Source organism: Rissa tridactyla, chromosome 5, assembly GCF_028500815.1.
Source record: "Rissa tridactyla isolate bRisTri1 chromosome 5, bRisTri1.patW.cur.20221130, whole genome shotgun sequence".
NCBI lineage: Eukaryota > Metazoa > Chordata > Aves > Charadriiformes > Laridae > Rissa > Rissa tridactyla.
Window position 1 is genome coordinate 24,919,318 of NC_071470.1, and position 19,149 is coordinate 24,938,466.

The following is a 19,149-nucleotide window of genomic DNA, read 5'->3' on the forward strand; positions in this document are numbered from 1 at the left end:
TGTGAGATACGTGACCTTCCCTTATTCTGTGTTTCTCGGTAATTCCCATCACTGTTTTCATCTTCTGTGTAGAAGAGGATAAAGTGTGTGTCAAGCGGCTACGTTAAAGTGCTGCTCTGGGCAGTGAAATAATCTGCCCTCCCAAAAAATACTATGTTAAGCTTTACTTTTGTACAGCAAAGGTTTCAGGAGTGTGCTAAAAAGATTCTACTACAATTTGTCTTTCTATTTTCTTTGCCCCCTCTCATATCTTTGAAACGTTTAGTAAATTAGCAAGACTACTCCTTTGGTGTGACTCAAGAATGCTTTTTGCTTCCTAGTTGCCAGGAGTGAGCTCACAGCTTGCCAAGGTCAACGATGTCCTTAAAATAGACCTTTCTAGTCTGGTTCAAAAGGTATGTTTCTTGACAGGCTTGTAAACTGTTAAGTAATAAACTGGGATACTTGCACATCACTTGTTTTCCCTTGGCTTTCTCAAGCAGAGTTCTCTTGTTCCTGCCTTATCCTGCCTCATGGTGGATCTCTCTCCTTATTATTTCATTTTTTGGCCAAGATTTAATATTTGAAAGTATGAATGTAGTGCTTTATATGCCCAGGATACTACAGATCAAAAATGTGTTGCTAATTGTCTGCTTGAAAGAATAATCCTTAAAAAGACAAAAAGGCAGAAACATGGATTTACTCGCATGCTCTGTATTTTTTGATTCAAACTAAAGGGAAAAAAAAAATCCATGCTGTCCTAGTTAGTTGTATTTTATTCCAGCTGTTTTGACATATGTCTTTCAAATTCTTTATATGCATAATTGATGTTAAGTCTGGTGCAATGGACCTAATGTAATTATTTGTTAGTATTTTTGCAAGACTATACATGAAATGCCATGATTTTCACCTATGAAAAAAATGGCTTAGTTTTAGCAGCTTAAAAAAATCTAGCAACCTGAAAATGTTTGTTTGGAATAGAAGACGTTTTCTGAAACCAAAGGCTCAGAGCCCTGCCTGAAGTGATCAGGCTGCAGGAAGTAAGAGACTTCAGCATCCACTGCAGTGGCTTCTGCTTTCTGTCCAGATGAGCTACTGAGCTTGCTCACCACTCTTTAGACCCTGTCTTTCCCCTTCTCACTAAAGAAAGGATTGCAATGTCTTCAGAGGCAGTTGGATTTCAGTGTTGGTAACATGCGTTTCGTATTAAAGACAGCATAGAATGGCAAAGAGGAGGTATTTGGTACGCAGTTACTCCTTTCACTTACTGAGTCTTCATAGGTGTGTTCTCGGTTTTCTATGAGATAGATCTGACAGGCAACAGTAATATAAAGTTGGAGATGGTTGTGACGGGTGCATGTGTATTTAAATGTAGATTTTTTTTTTTTTTTTTTCAAGGAGTATCCTGGAGAGCAAACTGAATCTCAAATATACTTCAGTTCCTATTTTGCTTTGACCTTTTCTAATGTGCAGTGATAAAAATGTATTTTTCATAGTATTACCACGTACATTTTAGCGTGTGTATACTTTTACTCCTTGTATAAACGGAAATAAAATTGCAATAAGTAATAAACGGAAATAAAATTGCAATAAATAAATTTTGTGGTGAGAAACTTATTATAGTTTTTCCAACTTTTATTCTTAGGGTTATGCAGCATTTAATGACACTCCAGACCTAGTGGTGAATCAAACCAGGAACATTTTATCAGGTGAGGACAATCTATCTTTGAACTTTGATTTTTTTAATGTTGATGTTTTTACATCACTGACCGATGTTTTTGTTTTCTTTTATTGATAATATATTTTCTGTGCTAAAAGTAATTCAAAATGAAAATGTAAGGTTTAATTTATTTTTTTTTTACATTTGGTGACACAAAAAAGCCATAGAAAGCAACTGTGTCTTAATGAGGACCCAAAATTAAATCTAAAAATAGACCATATGGTACTTTATGGAGGAGTTTTATTTGCTAGGCTTTTTACCGCTTAAGTAATAAGAAATCTTAGGATCCCAGCTGCACATTGATGCCTTATCTTTATTTGGTTGAAAAGCTAATTTTCTTTGACTGATATGTCTGTGACGTATTTAGGAGTGTAATGTTTAAAAAAAGCTAAACCTGCCTGTTGCTGTATTAAAATGTAGTGGATGGTGAAGGGGAGGTAAAAATATGCCTTAGGGATAATTTAAATGTCTGTCTTAATTGTTTTGTTACTTGGGCTTTAAACTGTTACTCTTTGACAGTACCTGGACACTTGACGTTTGAATAAGATGTAATAATACTTTATGTGTACTAATCTGTTTTAATTTTTGTTCTTGCACTGTGGACCTGTTCTGCATATATAAACAGCTGTTCCTTGTAAGTTTTTCTTTTTTTTTTTTTTTTTTTTTTTTCCTGGGCAAAGTGAAACACAGTATGTACACAAACACAGTATACTGTGTGAATTTGCCTAAAATGAGCCAGTTTTCTAAAACTGATGTTATACTTTTTATTAGTAAATCTAGTGCAGATTTACTCATTTTTCAGTACCTGCTGATATGCATAAACACTGACAGGCCATCTTAATTTATCTACTTATAAATTGTTAGGGTTTTGGTTTTTTATAAAAACTGAGTTTGAGTTACAAATGAAATTTAAAAAAAAATAATTTACTAGTGTGGTACCTGGTTGAATTTAGGAGAATAAACACCAAAACAAACAGCCAAAAACTTGTCCAGTTGTTTTTTGAGAAAGAGAGGAAATACTACCAAATTGAAACCTCTAGTTTTATATTCTGCTATTTCAAGTATGTTCCAAGTTGGAAGAAGGGGAAGAGTAAACAGAAACTGCTATTTACAAGTAGACAATATGTGTAATAAGTGAAGTAATCATGTTTTTGTGTGTCTAAATAGTGTGTATCTAAATTGTACGTATAGGGTAGTGTGTTCATTCATAATTTGAGGGGAAAAAAGCTTAATTGATCATTATCTCAAGAGTGCTGCTAACTAATCAGAATGAATTTATTTAAGTAGTCTTTTTTTAATAACTAGTATAGATTCTCAATATAGGCAGTCTAATTTCTTTCACAGTGTTGTATTCCCAATGGATGAAGTTTAAATAGATTTTGATCTTCTCCTTCGTAAACTTAGTGGCTAATTGTCTTGCCCAGTGCAAGACAATTTGCACTGAGCAAAGTCGGTGCAAGACTCATTTGCAATATTGCATGAAAAGCAAGATTTAAACTGGCTAGGTAAAAAGTGACACATTCATTATAACAAAAGGAAAGAAAGAATTCTGGCTCGACATCTACATCTTTCATCATTAAACTGAATGCTAAAAATAAAGCGTGCATTTTAAAACACCATTGTGTTACTTTCAAGCTCAATGTTTTTGTTGCCTGCTTGTCTCTTCTTCACGCTTGTCTTCATGGCTTGCTTGTTACATGTGGCAAATGGCTTAAGTAGCATTTTATAATGCATATGTGGAATGTTAGTTTCTTCTCTGAATCTGTAACAGTGCAATATGTTTATTCTTTTAGATATCAAAAACGTGCTGGAATCTGTTGGTTCAAATATCACTACCTTCACAAAAGCGCTCCCTGTTCAGAAGATTTTAGCGGACTTGACAATATATCTCACACAGAGTGAAGCATACGTTCAAGATTATTTTCCGGTAGTGGAGCAGTACGATTTCTACAGGTATATATGGGAAATAAGGCAGGAGTGAAGTGCTACCTGTTAATACTTTGTCATATTTTGATGTTCTTTAAAGTCTATTTAAACTATTAATGATAAACACAGTGAAACAAAGATGCTATAGGGCAACTGTTTGTTACTGGCATTTTGGTGAAAACCAAAGCTGCAGCTAATCAATGATGAGGTGCTGTTCCACTATGGAGCAAGAGGTAGTTTCTGCTCTCTCTGCCTTCAAGACTTTTTCAGGGAGGTAGGTGTTGAAGAGGAATGGATTGTTTCACAATGTCAGGGCGACGTCTCATTTAGGGCTTGTTTTTGTTGAGTTGTAGGTAAGTTGTGAGAGCATAGGACCAGAGAGGCCTTGAAGCCAATCCCTTTTTATTGCACGCTTTCTACCACAGAGGAGGAGTAGTACGGATTCTGCTTCACACCTTGTAAATCTTCGCACACCCATGCTTATTCCTACTGGTGTAGTACTTGTCCTTGTGAACACATGGGTTGATTGTACCTTGAGAAAAGCATATTCTTCCTATTTGAGACTTGTGCGACTCCTATATTTGAGTAATAATCTCATATTTTGAAGCATAAAGCTTTTGATTTCATGCCATGTAACATTGTCCAGTTTTAGTCATTTCAGCCTCATCAAGTTCTCCCTACATTCTGACACTTCAGTTGATCCTATATCGATAATTGCTTCTATCTTTGTGTCATAATCAGTTTCACTGCTACAGAATAACTGTGCTAGTGGCTTTAATTCAATGTTAAATAGAAGTGTGCAGAAGACCGAACTGTGAGAACCTTACTTATAACCTTGCCTTTAGCCCATTCCTTACCTGGCAGTTGTTGTGGGGAGCCTTAATTTGACAAATTTATCAATATTTTCTTTGAAGCTCAGATTGTATTTAACCAAATAAGTATATTGCTTCATTCTGATACAGTATGCCTCTGTTAATCTTGTATTTAGATTCAAAAAAGTGGAGAAATATATCTTATCCACGTGGCACTTAAATACCCATTCTTGTCAAGCTTAACATAGGAGTACTTGAAGTACAAGTAAAACCAAGAAGCCTGTAGTTGTCCAAATTATTTTCTATCCATCCCTTTCTTAATAACAGGTGCATTATTTGTAGTTCTTCATAAGTATTCTTTTATGAATGTGCCTGTCAGCATTAATGTTTTTCTTTCTCTTTCTTGGCTGTGCCTATTCATTATTATATTCCTTCCTCCGATTTTTCTGGTTCCTGCTTTCTCTCCACAAAGCTACAGGGAGGAGAAAAGGGAACTTAAGAAATATAAGCTGGGAGAAGTGACAAAGGGAAAAGGAAGAGCAGAGGGAATTGGGAGAAGGTGAAAGGCTAGAATGAGATATAAAACATGTGAACAAATGGATGTGCTCCAAATACGTGGACAGATAGAACTGTTGTGATTTAATTAATAAAATGAAAGTTCAGTTCCTACAAAAGATCTTTCTCCTGATCTAGTTCCATTAACTGTTCCATACATTGAAAGCATTCCAGCACAGACACACAAAGCCTAGGTTTTAATAGCTTTAAACACAGTTATTTACAATTACAAGCCTAACACACTGTGTGCAATAAGTAGTAAGCCTTATAGTAAGAGCAATTACCTACTTCATGACCAATGGCCAGTCCACATTCATAAACTTCTCCTTTGCTTCTTGAATAAATTACCCTCCCTCCTCTGAGTCATTGTTTGTTCCACTTGGCACACTTCGGTACAGTCCACCTGCAGTAACTGGAGTTGGGAACACCTTGTTCCTGTGATGTTTGGTCCACAACCCTTCAGTAGCAGCTGTCTGTAATCCAGCAGTGATTAACTTATGGGCCAAAATGCATGCTAATGGAGGAAAAGCATTTTTTCATTGCTAACTTCTGTTGCTGAAACAGAAGCAAGAGTGGGCCAGTTGGGAATACCGCACCGCCTGATGTATGCTGCAGGTCTCCAGTGTGTTCTTTGCATGCTAATAACCAAGCACTTTGGCTTTTATTCCTTAGGTGGCTTGGTTGTCTCATTCTGTGCTGCGTGCTGGTCCTGATTCTGGTCTTCTTCTATCTTGGACTACTATGTGGCACCTGTGGTTACGATAAACACGCTTCTCCCACAACCAGAGGCTGCATCTCCAACACTGGAGGAAATTTTCTTATGGCGTAAGTTTCGCTTATTGGTGAAAAACAAAATAAAGGTGCCTGTAGAAGGTTGGTTTTAATGATTTTGAAGGACATATGTGTGAAAAGAATTTGTTTCCATACCTGTGTTTATGTGCAGAAAAAAATAGAACAAAAACAAATATTAATCTCACGTATTTCCACTGAGGGACTTGGGGATTTTTGGGTTGCTCTTTCAATGAGAATCATAGATGAAGGATAAAACCTCTGAATCTACTGTTTTAAGGCAAGTGCTATAGCAAATGAATTTGAGTAAGCCTATTTGGAAATTGCAAAAACTGGGAACAGGTAATTGAAAACATAAAGGGAATTTTTAGGTTTTTAGTACACTTGAGCACTTGCTCAAAAGCAAAAAAAAGCCATGCAAGGAAGTAAGAAACATTTGAATTTCTCAGAGCACTATGAGGTGTGGGGTTGCTCTTGGAAGTTCCCAGTAGTGGTTTAATGTAATTTCTGTTGGGTGTAAGAGAAGATTGTGTCTGAAGTCTGTGTAAAACTCTCTTGATAGCACAAGGCTAGAGAGTTGAATTTAAAAAAAGAAAATTGTGTGCTTTTGTGGCTCTTAAACTTAACTCTTAAAAGAATTTGCACACCCAATGTAAATGTGAGCATTTTAGGTGCACTTTAGCTGAAGACTTTACAGGGCTGAAATGTATAAGATGCTTCAGAGGGCAAGAACATATTTGGAAAGCAAGTATTTCAGTCATCTGCCAGTTTTTGTGTCTCTGTTATAGCTGCTAACTGTTGGCTTCACTGTTGCCCGAAGTATATGTATTTTGTTCTTAAAAAGCAAAAACTTACTCAACTTATTTCTTTTTCAGTGGTGTTGGATTCAGTTTTCTTTTCTCCTGGGTGCTGATGATTGTAGTGGTGCTCACTTTTGTCACAGGTGGAAATGTAGAAAAACTGGTCTGTGAGCCCTTTGAAGACAGAACTTTATTCAAGGTGAAGTTATTCAAGTTATTAAACAATGAATAGAATCCCCATGAGTCCTGATGGTCTTGTCAGTTATGTGTAGCATATTATTTTTTATGGGACACTTCAAGTGAGTTTGGATCTGGTCTTACTTTCCTCTTACACACCGACTAGAGATGTTCATCCTTTCTTGGTTTAATTTGCTTTGCAGTGTAAATACTGCATGCCTGTCTTCCTCTGAAGGTAACTTTTTCTCTGATTTAGCATTTCTTGGTAACATGGAGGTTTAATATTCACTTTCTGCACCAGAGAGGTTGAATTCGCTGTTTTGCTTTGATTTCCATTATTGGGTGTGTTGCATGAAAAGGGGCAAAGTGGTTCTGGCAGAAGATAAATCCCCTTGCGTTCTAATACTCCTCACCGAGGTGGGAGGCCAGGTGCAGCTAGGTTTAAATTCTGAGTGATGCCCAATTCAGCACTATCAATCCAATCGCGTTTAATATGTATTAAACTATTACGATTTGGATACACTAATAGTGGACTGCACCTTCAGTCTAGTCATGCTACTGAACTAGCATGGCCACTCTCGAGTCTTTGGTTGCGTTCAGTGAGAAACCGAAATGACTAGCTACTTAAACAGTGCAGTTTATTTAAACAACAGATATACAGGTTCTTAGGATTGCCGGTGATAAATACATTGTCTGCAAAGCACATGCAAATAAAGATATTGTTAAGTACACAAAACGTGTGACAAAGGTATAAACAATACAGCCAGGCTATAAATGTAGGATAGAGATTCTCTAGAGAAATTTCAAAGTTCCCAGAGGAAACACTCAGTATAATCTAAGTCTTACCCAAAGGTGTCCCTATGGGGGGGGAAGAAAGGCTCAGCCCGTCGACTGATCCCAGAAGTCAGTGATGGAGTTCTCCTGACTTGTTCACGGTGGTGTCTTCCCTGATATCCCCTCTCTCTCGGGCTATTTTTATACTGTTTTTTTATCTTCAAAGTGGAGTTTGAGTGACTTTAGTCATTAATACTTTTATTATGATTGGTGTACTCAAGGAGGTGTCATAGCACCTCGGGGGCGGGTAGCCTCCGGGATGGAGGTGTGTTTTGGTACATTGTAATGAGCAAAGTTCGCACAAAGAACAGCATTTCATCAACATTTGACGAAAAGATGACAAAAAAGAAAACCCCTACACACTTGGGTGGTGTGTAGGCTGCTTATCTGTTCTGTAGTAGCATCTTATTCCCATATCTGCTATTCGTCACAAGGGAAGGCCACGGAACAATCGCGTTCCGTTCCATCCCTCATGTAGTTTCACAAACAACCTTGTACAGGGAATCGCAGATGTTGCATTCTTCGTGTGCCAGCTGTGGATGTATTCTACCTCAGAAGCCTCTTGATTTTATGACTTTCCTTAATGTGTGAACAATGCTGTACTTTTGTATTCTTGGCCAATTTAGTAATTATTCCACAGGGTGATAAGCTCAGAATGGGTATATGTCAAAAAATCGCATATGAAGAAATTTATGAATTAAAAACTCCAGAATTATAGTAACATTACTGAATTTTTTCTTCTAGGTTTTGGATACTCCCTACTTACTAAATCAACACTGGAAAAACTATCTTTCTGGCCTCCTGTTTAAAAACCCAAGTATTAACTTGACTTTTGAGAAAGTGTACAGGTATTAAAGTTATGGTTAAGATTTATTTCAATTTATACATATTGTTTCTGTGGTATCTGCCATGCTTCATATTTCAAGCACATGCAGAAATCGCAAATATTCCAGAAGACATCCTGATTTTTCTAGTGAATCACTAGCAAAAGCAATTTTCTCCTATGTGTGAGTTATTAGAGGTAGTCTTTGCATAATGCTGTATAACGATTGTTATTGAGCTGTTTGGAAAGAATATTTTGCAACCAGCAGAAATTATTAATGACTTGCTTTCTTACGGACTGAGCTTCAAAAAATATAGCCAGAATGTTGTTGTGTTTTTTTTTTTTTAAAGGGCTGATTTTCTTAGAATATGAAAACATTGTTAATCATTCTCTTAACAATTGGTCCTCAGGGTGGTTTTTAGGCTGATGTATGTGTTTTTATTTTTATAGTGATTGCAAGGAAAACAAAGGAATTTATACTTCCCTTCACCTAGAACACTTGTTCAATATCAATGAATTTCTAAATGTTAGTATGGTAAGTAAAGAAAATATGAGTGAGTTCATGATTATTTTTGAAGGATGGAGAGGTATTTGCTCTTAAACACGGTATAGCACATCTGGGTTTTATGGGATTTTGGTTTCATATACAATACATCCTGTGAGGAGGCAAGAACTGTCCAACTAATTTGAAAAAAATAAATGGATTTACAAATAAGGTATTTTTTACCAGTCTCAGTGTGCTATGGGAAGGTTTTCTGATGTACTTTGTCTGTTGATAATACTGTTGTTTTTTATTTTGAAACTTCATAGAAGGTTCAAGTCTAGCATCTTTCAAAGGCTGCTTACAGTGTTTAAGGAGAATCTTGTTCCTTATATAAATGCCTTTCTTGTTTTTTTCTCTTCTGATTCCAGTCAGATTTATGTTGGTTCAGGATATGATACACTGTCCTCCTAAGAATGGTTGCAATTTTGGTGGGAAGGAGTTTGGATAAAATCATCTTTTCAGTTAAATTGTAATAATACATGAGTGCACTCTCATTACGTGATTCTACTGATTTTGGAGTTGCCTGTAATACTGATCTTCACTGCAGCAACCCCTAGGGGATCCATGTTCCATTCTGCCAGGCACCGTACCCACACTTGATAGATAACAGTCCTTGCCCCAAATAATGCATAATTAAAATGAACAGGGAAGATTCACTGAGAGGGAAAGTTATTTTGAGTTTCCACAACAGACTAATGGTGGAGCCTGGGAAGGAAGTCAGGTTTCCAGAATCCTCATCTGTTGCTCTGCTGCCTGTACAGGACAGGTAACACTTTAGACTTGAGTGTAATGCAAGAATTCACGTAACAATAAGCAAGTCATCTTTAGTCACCATTAAACATATTTAGAGGAGTCTCATCCAGTCCTGTGGCTAATACAGCAGACAGTGTCTGTCCTGGCCACAGGTGAGATAATGAATTCTCTGGGGTTCCTTGATTAGGGCCAGGGGTATAAGTTAAATTTTTTTAAGGGTAAAATTTCCTGGAGAGGAAAGAGAATTCTGTTTTATCTCCATCTCCTCTTAAAAGGATCTAACATCTGTAGAAGCCTGCTTAAAATGTAATGGAAGGCAAGTATTTGTTGGTATGAAAGATGCGTAGGTAGGTTAGAACGTGGCATGGCTAGACTGTGGATACTGCAGATAAGCGATGAACATTACCTGGTGGATTCTATCAAAGCTAATTGAATTAAACTGATATAAGCAAAAACCAATGTGTGCTTCTTCATGGAAGTGACGAGTCAGCAAAAGCACGATGCTTTTTGAATGGGGAGTGGCTATAGAGGAATATGCACTGGGTGCAAACTACTTTTGTGCTTTATTTTGTTTCCCTCTCAGTATACAGAAGATGTAGCACTTAAAATTGAACATATTCAGATAAACCTTAGCAAAATCATTCTGCTGGATGAAATTGGGAAGGAGAATCTTCTGAATTTCAGCTCTTCAGGAATAGAAGGAATAAACTTTGCAGCATATTTGACAGAGGTGAGACAGTAGTAAACTGGAGACACAACTGGGACAAAGCATAAAATTAAATATTTCTTTTAAAATGGACAAAACGGAGAAAAATCTGCTTTTGTGTGAAAGGGCGTGTTTTGAAGAATCACAAAACTCGGAGCAAAAGTACTTCAGAATTTAAGGTCAATAAACATTTAAAGAAATAAAGGGTAGACAAAGAAGGTGGTGTGGTTAAGTGCAAGCAGTCTATATGCAATAACAAAATACTACTTTTCATTCCCTACTGTTCACATCTTGTTTCAGATCAATAAAAGTGTTACCAAGGTTGATCTTCTGTCATTTGCTAATGACTTAGAAGCAAGAGCAGACCAGCTGGTAAGTTTAATTCACTAATACAATAATACATAAAATGTATTGTTTATATGCTGTATGAGTATAAATACATAGCAAAGTATTTAGACTTCCTACGGGAGAATTCTTGTTCTTCAGACACTTATATACATGATGCATTGTCACGTAAGGAAAAACTTTCAACAGCAATGTTGCATACGAGCTGTATTTTAAATGTTGCTAATCATTGATTTTTGTACGCTAACTTGTACGATTTCTGCTTTGGAAGTGTAATTACTTAAATTCCACTGTTTGATTAAGAAACGAAGGGAGTACTCTGTTCGAGTATTTCCTGTGATGCTGTCTACATTTTAGCGACCCTATTGGAAGAAAAATTGGTTAGATCATGATGGAAAAGATGATAGGAATTAATTTTCTTTCAGTTAGCAGAAGATTTTGCAATTAGCAATAAAATCAACACTGCGACAGCTATAAGGGCTCTACCTAGAACTGGGGCTCCATTGTGGAGGGAGAACGCACAAGAGAGATGCTGTCTGCTCTGAAGGGCTTTTTGAATGCAGACACACAGACAGCGGTCAGAGGGTGTAGCTACAATATTGCCCGCAAATGAATCTGCAGAATGACACGGCTGTGTTAACAGATAGTGAATATCCAGTTGATATGTTTGTATGCGTGTCAAGGTCACTTTCTATTTACTTTTCAAAATGAGACTCATAGTTTGGAGACTAGATTGGACACTGGCCCAAGACAGATTCCTGCATTGCAATGTGGGAGGAGAAGTTGTGCTGTGCACATGCTACAGTCGCTTGGATCACTAAGGGACACAGACAGCAGTGTGAGACCGTGCTGTTTGGAATTTATCAAATATCCATACCTCCTCCAGGGAGAGGAGGGCACCAGTAGAGGCTCCTGGTGTGTTTACTTCAGCTTTTTGCATAATTTGATCACACGCGTTACATCAATTTTTTTTTTTCATTCTGCCACACGTGCACTCATGTCACGGTTAGGCTGCTCATCGTTTTTTTGTTTTGTAGTTCGCATTCTCTCTGGGCATCGTCAACGAGCTGTACATTGCCTGTCTACTCATGTAGGTTGTCTGCTAACTTGGACAGATACCAGTAGCTTTGGCCACACTTCTATTTTCAGTTATTACTGTGCTATTTTGAAGGTTATATAGGTGGGGAGTTTTTGCCGTTACTTTTGAGCTATTTTCTAAGTGAAAGTTGAAGTTGTTCGAACATGTAATATCTTACACAGAATTGCCTCTGAGATATCTCTTTAACGGTATATTTTTCCTAGCTCCATAAAGGAAGATATATTGTGCTGGTAGATTGTTGGGGTTTTTTTTATTATTTTTTGTAACGGAGTCTAAAGGAAGCTTTAGAACTGAGAACAGATCAGGCAGACTAATTTCTTCATATAAAAGACAAAAATACAATATTAAATGTGTTCACTCTCCCAGTGTACATTTTTATTTCTTCCTGGTGATGCTATTTAGTGTGATCTATGAAATGTCTAAAAAGAAAAAAAAAAAAACAAAAACCCAAAAAAATGCAAACAAAAAAAACCCCACAAAAGTATGATGTATTACAAAAATCTGATTTTTTTCAAAATTGATACTGGTTTCCAAGGATATTTTATAATCCCACTTTGTTATTAGTAATAGTTCTTAAAGTGTACAAGAACAGTCAGTTAAAAATAAACTAAAAACTTTTGGAATTAATTAACTTTGGGTGTCTAGTCTGCATTCTCTGGCACGTTACACAAAATCGAACATATGTTTTTACACTGGAAGGAGCAAATGGAATAAAACTTGCATCACACCTAGGGATCGGGGTGTGGAGGAGGGAGCAATACCACCCCCAGGTGTTGTTAGGTAAGTGGATTCAGCTTGTCAATGCAGCAGAAGCAGCATCCTGAAGCTGCTCAGTGACCACAGCTGACCGCCTACGTGAACACTTCACAGGACGCAAACACATCTCTGACCATTGAGGTCTGCCACTATTGCACTTCCAAAACGGAGTATTCAGTGTGTGTGCAGGGAGCCAAGTGATTTTGCCAGTGAAAGGAAATGGAAAGGAAATGTATTTCTGAGAGTAAAATCAAATTTTACAATAATTCACAGTTGTGAGCTGTAGGCAGGCACTCAGACTTGAGAATCAGGGCACAAACTCGTATCTTCTGACTGAAAGTAGGGAGCTGCAAAAATGAAAAACACACTTCACAGATCCTTTTCCAAGTTACTGGCTGAAAATATTTAAACTTCTGTGCCCCTCAGAAAGCAGAGTGTGCCTTGGGGTGATGTCCCCAGTGCCCAAAACAAGAGCAAGTTCCCGTGACTGGGAAATGCTCGTCCCAGCTGGGGCACCGTGCCGCGGGGTTCTTGTGATGAGGTCTGGCTTGTGGCAAGGGAGAGGGGGAAGTGCTCGCTCTTCTGTATTTAAAATGACTTAGTGCACCATGTGAAAATTCTCTTTGGTTAAATCTATGCTGATAATGTTGTAGCCAGAAAAGCAGTATAATATCTCTGTTTTGGTTGCTGAGGGTTGAATTATTAATATGGTGATTTTTCCGTTCCTTGTGTTGAGGAATTCAATTTGCCATATCCCGTTGTTAGCATCGGCTGTTCTGCAGCGGATGAGTATACTGTGCAACTTTCATGGGGTTTTGCTTTGCTGGGAAGCTTTGAGACTACTGAACAATACTGCACAATTGCATTTTTTGCAGCCAAAAGGAGCACTGGAAAATGCCTTAAAAGGACACGCAAACAACATTCGAATGATTCATAACCAGCAAGTCGTTCCACTAGAGCAAGCTATGGTAAAATATTAAAGCAATATTAAAACATATTTGTAGAAAATATGGATCTCTAAATCTCTTAAATGCGGTCTAGAAACCTGGACTTTTGCTATTATATAAACAAAGATTGCATTTGCATTGTGTCACTGAAAAGTAATCTGGTGAAAGTATGTGTTTAATAAATAGTTTTCCTGCTTATAGTACTACTGCTACTTAGTACTGTCTAAAATCATGACCTTTTTCTTCTCCATTTTTACTGTTTCTATTTGTGATTATATGTGAATAAAAGAGGAAGCAGGGGAGAACTTTTCAAAATTCTAACCCTACACCACTCATTTTCTTTTTGCTTACCATTTGTCTTCAGTAATAAAAGCAATTCTTGCTTTCACACTTTGTTTCTTGGAGTTGGCAATCTCATCACAGTATTGGAATTGGAAACTCCTGACAGTTGTATTTAGAGCCAAAGAAAAATCTTTTTTTATTGATGCTGTAAAAGACATGAAAGGGCTTCTTTTGCCTGATTTTGCCAGGCACTGATTTGTATAGTATCAAGCTGTGAATCTCATACACGTTAGGTGTTGGTTTTTCCTCTACATAACGCAAAGACTTTTAGTTTATCCTAGCATCAGATACAGTATTTCTGCCCCTGTCAAAGCCCTCTTGTAGAAAAGCATTAGGTCTTCTGTTCCAGCCTGGTGCTATGCTGTTCTTTCCTAATTGACTCCTAATTGTTCTCATCTCTTTTTCCTTTTACAAAACTGACTGTCAAGAAATATGTTAAAGCTAGGGTAAGTGCTTTTTCCCTTCTGAAACTGCACAATTACGGAATTCTCTGAACACTTAGTTCTGATTTAAACTATTCTCTCTTCCCTTCAAATAAATCTTACTCAGTTAATTGCTACTAACTTTAGGTAAAACTGAAGTCTTTCAGTACACAATTCATAGCTACTTAATGCTGTCAGCAAAATACTGATTCAACAATTAAAAACACGATATATGAGTTTTAATTCAACTGTTGTTACTATATATAGTGTGATATGTTGTACTAGAAACAAAATAGTCTATATAAGATCAAAGCATGCATATAATGTTAAAAGAAGTGGGCTCTTGCCTGTAGTAATGACCTGAATCTTTTCTTCCCCCCCCTCCTTTCTGATAGAGCACTTTAAATCAGAGCATTAGGTTACTGAAGAGGACATCATCTGAACTCATGGTAAGCTTTTCTTTCTGGCAAAAGGAACATTTGTATGTGTTTTAAATCCATCCACTGCATATGCAGGGCATATATTTTCAGTACAGCTTTTTTGATTTCTAGCTGTTCTGATATTGGAAGAGATTGTAATGCACGGAGGTAGTAGCAGGGATTTAGACTGTTCTCTGCACAGCTTTTTCTATCCTGGCTTTCCCTTCCTTATAGAGAAAAAAAAAAAAGGAGGAGGGGGAAAAAAAAGCATGTTTGGGATATTTTTTGAAGTATGAATTGTAAACTTAATTGTCATGTGATAAAATAGACTTCAGTACAATTCCATATATTTTGTTATTCATGTTCCTAAAAATGAAGTTGTTTTTTCTGGAATCACTGAACGCAAAACTTGGGGGGGACAACCAAGAAATAAAATGCAAAAATACAACTGAGAAGAGAGAGCTTTGTGATTCATATCCTTAACTGCTTCTTGTTCGATGTCCAGCTCCCACCGGGGCCTGTTTCTTTAGCATTGTACTCGTTACCTTCCTGCTTCTGCAGCACCAGCCCTGCTGTGGGAAGCTGGAGAGAGGCTTCCCCAGGACAGCTCACGTTTCCCCTCTAAGTGCCTGCACCGCCATGAGACCAGCTGCCTTCACGCTCTGCCAAACTCAGGAGAATAAGAAATGGGATGGTTATTTTTTCTGGCAGCAAAGCTTTCTGTCACCACCAGCCTGCCTTGGCGCTCTGGTAGCAAGAATTCAGCCACGGTAGTTAGTACTTAAGAGTCATAGTCACAACAGCTTGATGGGCCATACCTACCTCAATTCTTCCCATTATGGTTTTCAGCCACCCACAGCAGCAGACCAGCTAGATTTCTTTTAGGGTCTGTGGTTTGAACCTGAATGTTTATGGCTTCTCTTAAGAAGACATGAAATAAGGTGTTGATAAAAAAAAAAAAGATTATGTTTGACCCTTAAATATATTTAAGAAACATCTCTATAGTTTCAAGCTGGGTGTGTTCTTTGAGAGACTTTATGGGGTTGGACATACATTGAAGAAGTGTCTCAATCCTTTTGGGTATTGATTAGCAGCATATTCCAGCTGGTAATCGAGAGTTGTGATGGTATATGGCCCACTGTTTCCTTCCTGTGCACCGTGTGCGTCTGTAGTATAAACACGTACATTGATGAAAGTATCTCTACGCTTAAGGAAAGGAAAGACAATGGAAAAGAAAGGTGATATAATATAGAAGTTAGTTACACCGGTTCCAGGAAAAGATACTGTTTGTAACCACAGATATCTTCCTTTTTTAGTAGTGAGAGAATTTTGTCAGATGATCATGAATCTTTAGGCAGGCTTGTATTGTGTCTGGAATTGCATGTTTCGTCAAGTTTTGACAGGACAGTGATGCTGGTTTATCAAGACAATAGGTTGCTGACGATGGCTGCAGAGCCATTGTAACTGCCTGAGCCTGTGACTGAAAGGGATTTATATTAAACGCCGTCTCTTCCTCTCCAGGTCAAGGTGAAAAATGTCATTAGCTCTGTTAATGCTGCCCAGCTTCTCATAAATAACAACGCTTCTCTAGTTATTGTCCAGGTAAGCTTTATCTGATTAAAGTTCATTAATTTATGATGTCATGGAGATAGAGGTTCATTTACTTTTGTCTGTTCCTAGGAGACGAAGAAGTACATGGATACCATAGTTGGCTACTTTGAGCAATACATTGAGTGGGTCAAGGAGTCGGTAAGGTGCATTTGCTTTATTGAGAGAAGCTGCATTTAAAAAAAAAAAAAAGGAAACCAAAAAACATTAAAAAGCTAAATAATAATAATAAAAATGTTACGTTATTAGTATGTTTTATAGTTTCAGTTTGTAAGATATTTGTACTTATTATGAAGGGGAAAACTTGTCTTCTATAAATAGTTTTGTTGTGTCTGAAGTAGAATAGAAATGATGAGTTGTGTTGATTGGAATAAAATGCAAATTTAACATAGTATCATTTTTCCGAGTCTGAAATCTACCATTTGTGCTAATACTGCACTGAGCCTGACCTTGCTTAGTTCAAATTAATGTCATTAGCATCTTGTTTTATTTTTCTTTCTTCAGCTGCAGCCTTTGAGAAAGTTAGCTGATGTTTTAAAGATGTGTATGTTCAGTTGATGGCATATCCCACTGGAATTTATTTTGAATTTTGATAGGGTGAGAAATATAAGAATTTAGTAAACAGTATCTGTAAGCAAGTTTTGAGATTCTTATTTTATTCTGTTAGATACTTCAAACTGTATTTTTCTTTAACATGTCTTTCAGATTGCCATGGAGGTAGCAGCATGCAAGCCTATTGCCAATGTGATAGATACAGCAGTAGATATTTTTTTATGCAGCTATATAACCGATTCTGTGGTAAGAAATATTTTCTGTTACTCAAAATTGGGGCATCAAGTGGGAAATTCTTTGAACATAAATCTACATTTAATTATTCTGGCTAGGCTATTCTGAATTATGATAATAAAGTATCACATCTAAAGTTATGCAAGGAAAAAATGTTCCGATCTGGATCAAGTCCAAAGCCAAACCAGTGCTGGACTTGTTTTAGGTTCCCATTAAACTTGAGCTTCTGTTCACAAGAATTCTGTAAAATTAACTGTTCTTACTAAATCTCTCCCAACTTGAATTGCAAAGCAATACTGGTTTGGAATGAAAATTCTGGAAAGGGTGGATTTAATTTTGATTGCTTGATTCTGACCCACCTTGAAATGGAAAAGCTTAAAGATCTGAAGATTCAGCTGCAACCATTTCTAACTTAAGGCGATGGGGCAGGGGCAGGAAGTGAGTGAGAAATACCAAGGAAAGACTTTCTCAAGTATCTCTCCTGGAATCTAGAAAACCTCAATGGGGTGAAGGGACTTTTTATCACTTGACTTGTAGCGGACAGATCTTGATTTATTTCTGTACGGTGGAGAATTTGAGTGTGACTTATAGCAGTATATAAGGGTAATATTGGCTTTTTCGTCTTGCAAAAGAGCTTGGAAAGAGGACAGCATGTATTAAAAGTAGAATAAGAAACCATATGCCTGGAAACCACCTAAAACATCTAGCTATTATTTAGCTTTATGGCACTTTTAGCCAGGTCCTGCTCATACCAACGGTAAATGCACGTGATTAATCAAAGCCAAAGCACTCTAGCCTTGATAATGCTTAACCATGAAATCTCCTAACCTGCCAGAATCATGTTGTACTCCTTGATTATCTCATAAGTAACAGAGCTTCTCTTCTCCTTTGTGTAGCCACTAACCATCTGGTGGTAGATGGACCACGTTTTTCCTGATGATAGAGCTTAGCTGAGTCACTTATAAGTCAAAATGCCTCCAGCCAATACAAATCAAATTTGAAAAATCATCTTTTTAACATCTGGTGGTAACTCAGTTCAACTGTATGATAATGAAATTAGTTACCCAAACAGGCTGCAGTTAGCAAGTTAAAAATTACCTTGAGAAAGTGCTGGAAACTCAGATTTTGACAAGAACTGCAAAACAACTACTTTAAGATATTAAGAAAGGGAAAAGAAATAACGTGGCCTGGAAATTAATGCTGAGATGCAAAATTACTTTCTAGCCTAAGGCTGAGTATGTTGAAATAACTTCTTAGGGCACTAAGGCTGTGTAGCTTTGAGCAACTTTGGACGTATTTCTGTTTGGTTACATTTGTAAGACGGGGTGGTCTTACTTTAAGTATTCTCCTCTGTCAATGTGCACTAATGTGCCCTGTTCCATCCTAGTATAAGGAACCTCAGATAGTCCACAAGGCCAGCGCCACTAACTTCTACTGTGTTCTTCTAGTAACAATGCTTAGAATATCAAGCGAGGATTCAGTACTTTTCTGATAAATTTTCTCTGTAATCTTTTTTTTTTTTCCCCGGACTTTGCTTTGTTTCAGAATGCCTTCTGGTTTGGTTTGGGAGGCTCTTCAATATTTTTAATTCCTGCCATAATTTTTGCTGTAAAACTCTCCAAATACTATCGTAGAATGGATACAGAGGATGTATATGATGAGTAAGTATATACTCCTAAGTAAGCTAAATGGCAAATGGATTGAAATGATTTTTTTTTCTAGTGTCTGACATGAAGGCACTGTAATCCCTAAACCTTCTGTGCTGTCAGATTAGAACTGCATGTTCTTGTGAAATACCGCGGGTTTGGGTTGGTGCCTGCAAAGTGCTTCGTGCAGGTGGGCTCTGGTTGCCCCGACTTGCCGTGACTCTGTGCAGATAGCGCCAGCTCTGACTTTGGGAAACTTATTTCAGAATGAGGTCTTCAGAGCTCCGTGTACAGCTTTTATATAAATATCTTCCAAATGTGCAAGTGATTAGCTTAGCTAAGTAACTTAGCTAATTAAGGT

The 19,149-nt window shown here is 37.3% G+C and overlaps 1 protein-coding gene across 9 annotated transcripts in view; it reads left to right on the plus strand.

The window, feature by feature from the left end:
• The window catches only part of PROM1 (prominin 1), a 66,736-nt gene that overhangs the window by 43,749 nt on the left and 3,838 nt on the right, over positions 1-19,149 (plus strand). For 8 of the 9 annotated variants that reach the window (XM_054203527.1, XM_054203530.1, XM_054203534.1 and 5 more), the window contains 15 exons: positions 321-395; positions 1,625-1,688; positions 3,493-3,652; positions 5,665-5,817; positions 6,657-6,780; positions 8,337-8,440; positions 8,866-8,950; positions 10,296-10,442; positions 10,719-10,790; positions 13,494-13,586; positions 14,725-14,778; positions 16,270-16,350; positions 16,429-16,497; positions 17,062-17,154; positions 18,688-18,803. In XM_054203527.1, the coding sequence (XP_054059502.1) occupies positions 321-395; positions 1,625-1,688; positions 3,493-3,652; positions 5,665-5,817; positions 6,657-6,780; positions 8,337-8,440; positions 8,866-8,950; positions 10,296-10,442; positions 10,719-10,790; positions 13,494-13,586; positions 14,725-14,778; positions 16,270-16,350; positions 16,429-16,497; positions 17,062-17,154; positions 18,688-18,803 (1,490 nt within the window). The remainder of the gene's footprint in view (positions 1-320; positions 396-1,624; positions 1,689-3,492; positions 3,653-5,664; positions 5,818-6,656; positions 6,781-8,336; positions 8,441-8,865; positions 8,951-10,295; positions 10,443-10,718; positions 10,791-13,493; positions 13,587-14,724; positions 14,779-16,269; positions 16,351-16,428; positions 16,498-17,061; positions 17,155-18,687; positions 18,804-19,149) is intronic. The other variant, XM_054203532.1, reaches the window with a different exon arrangement.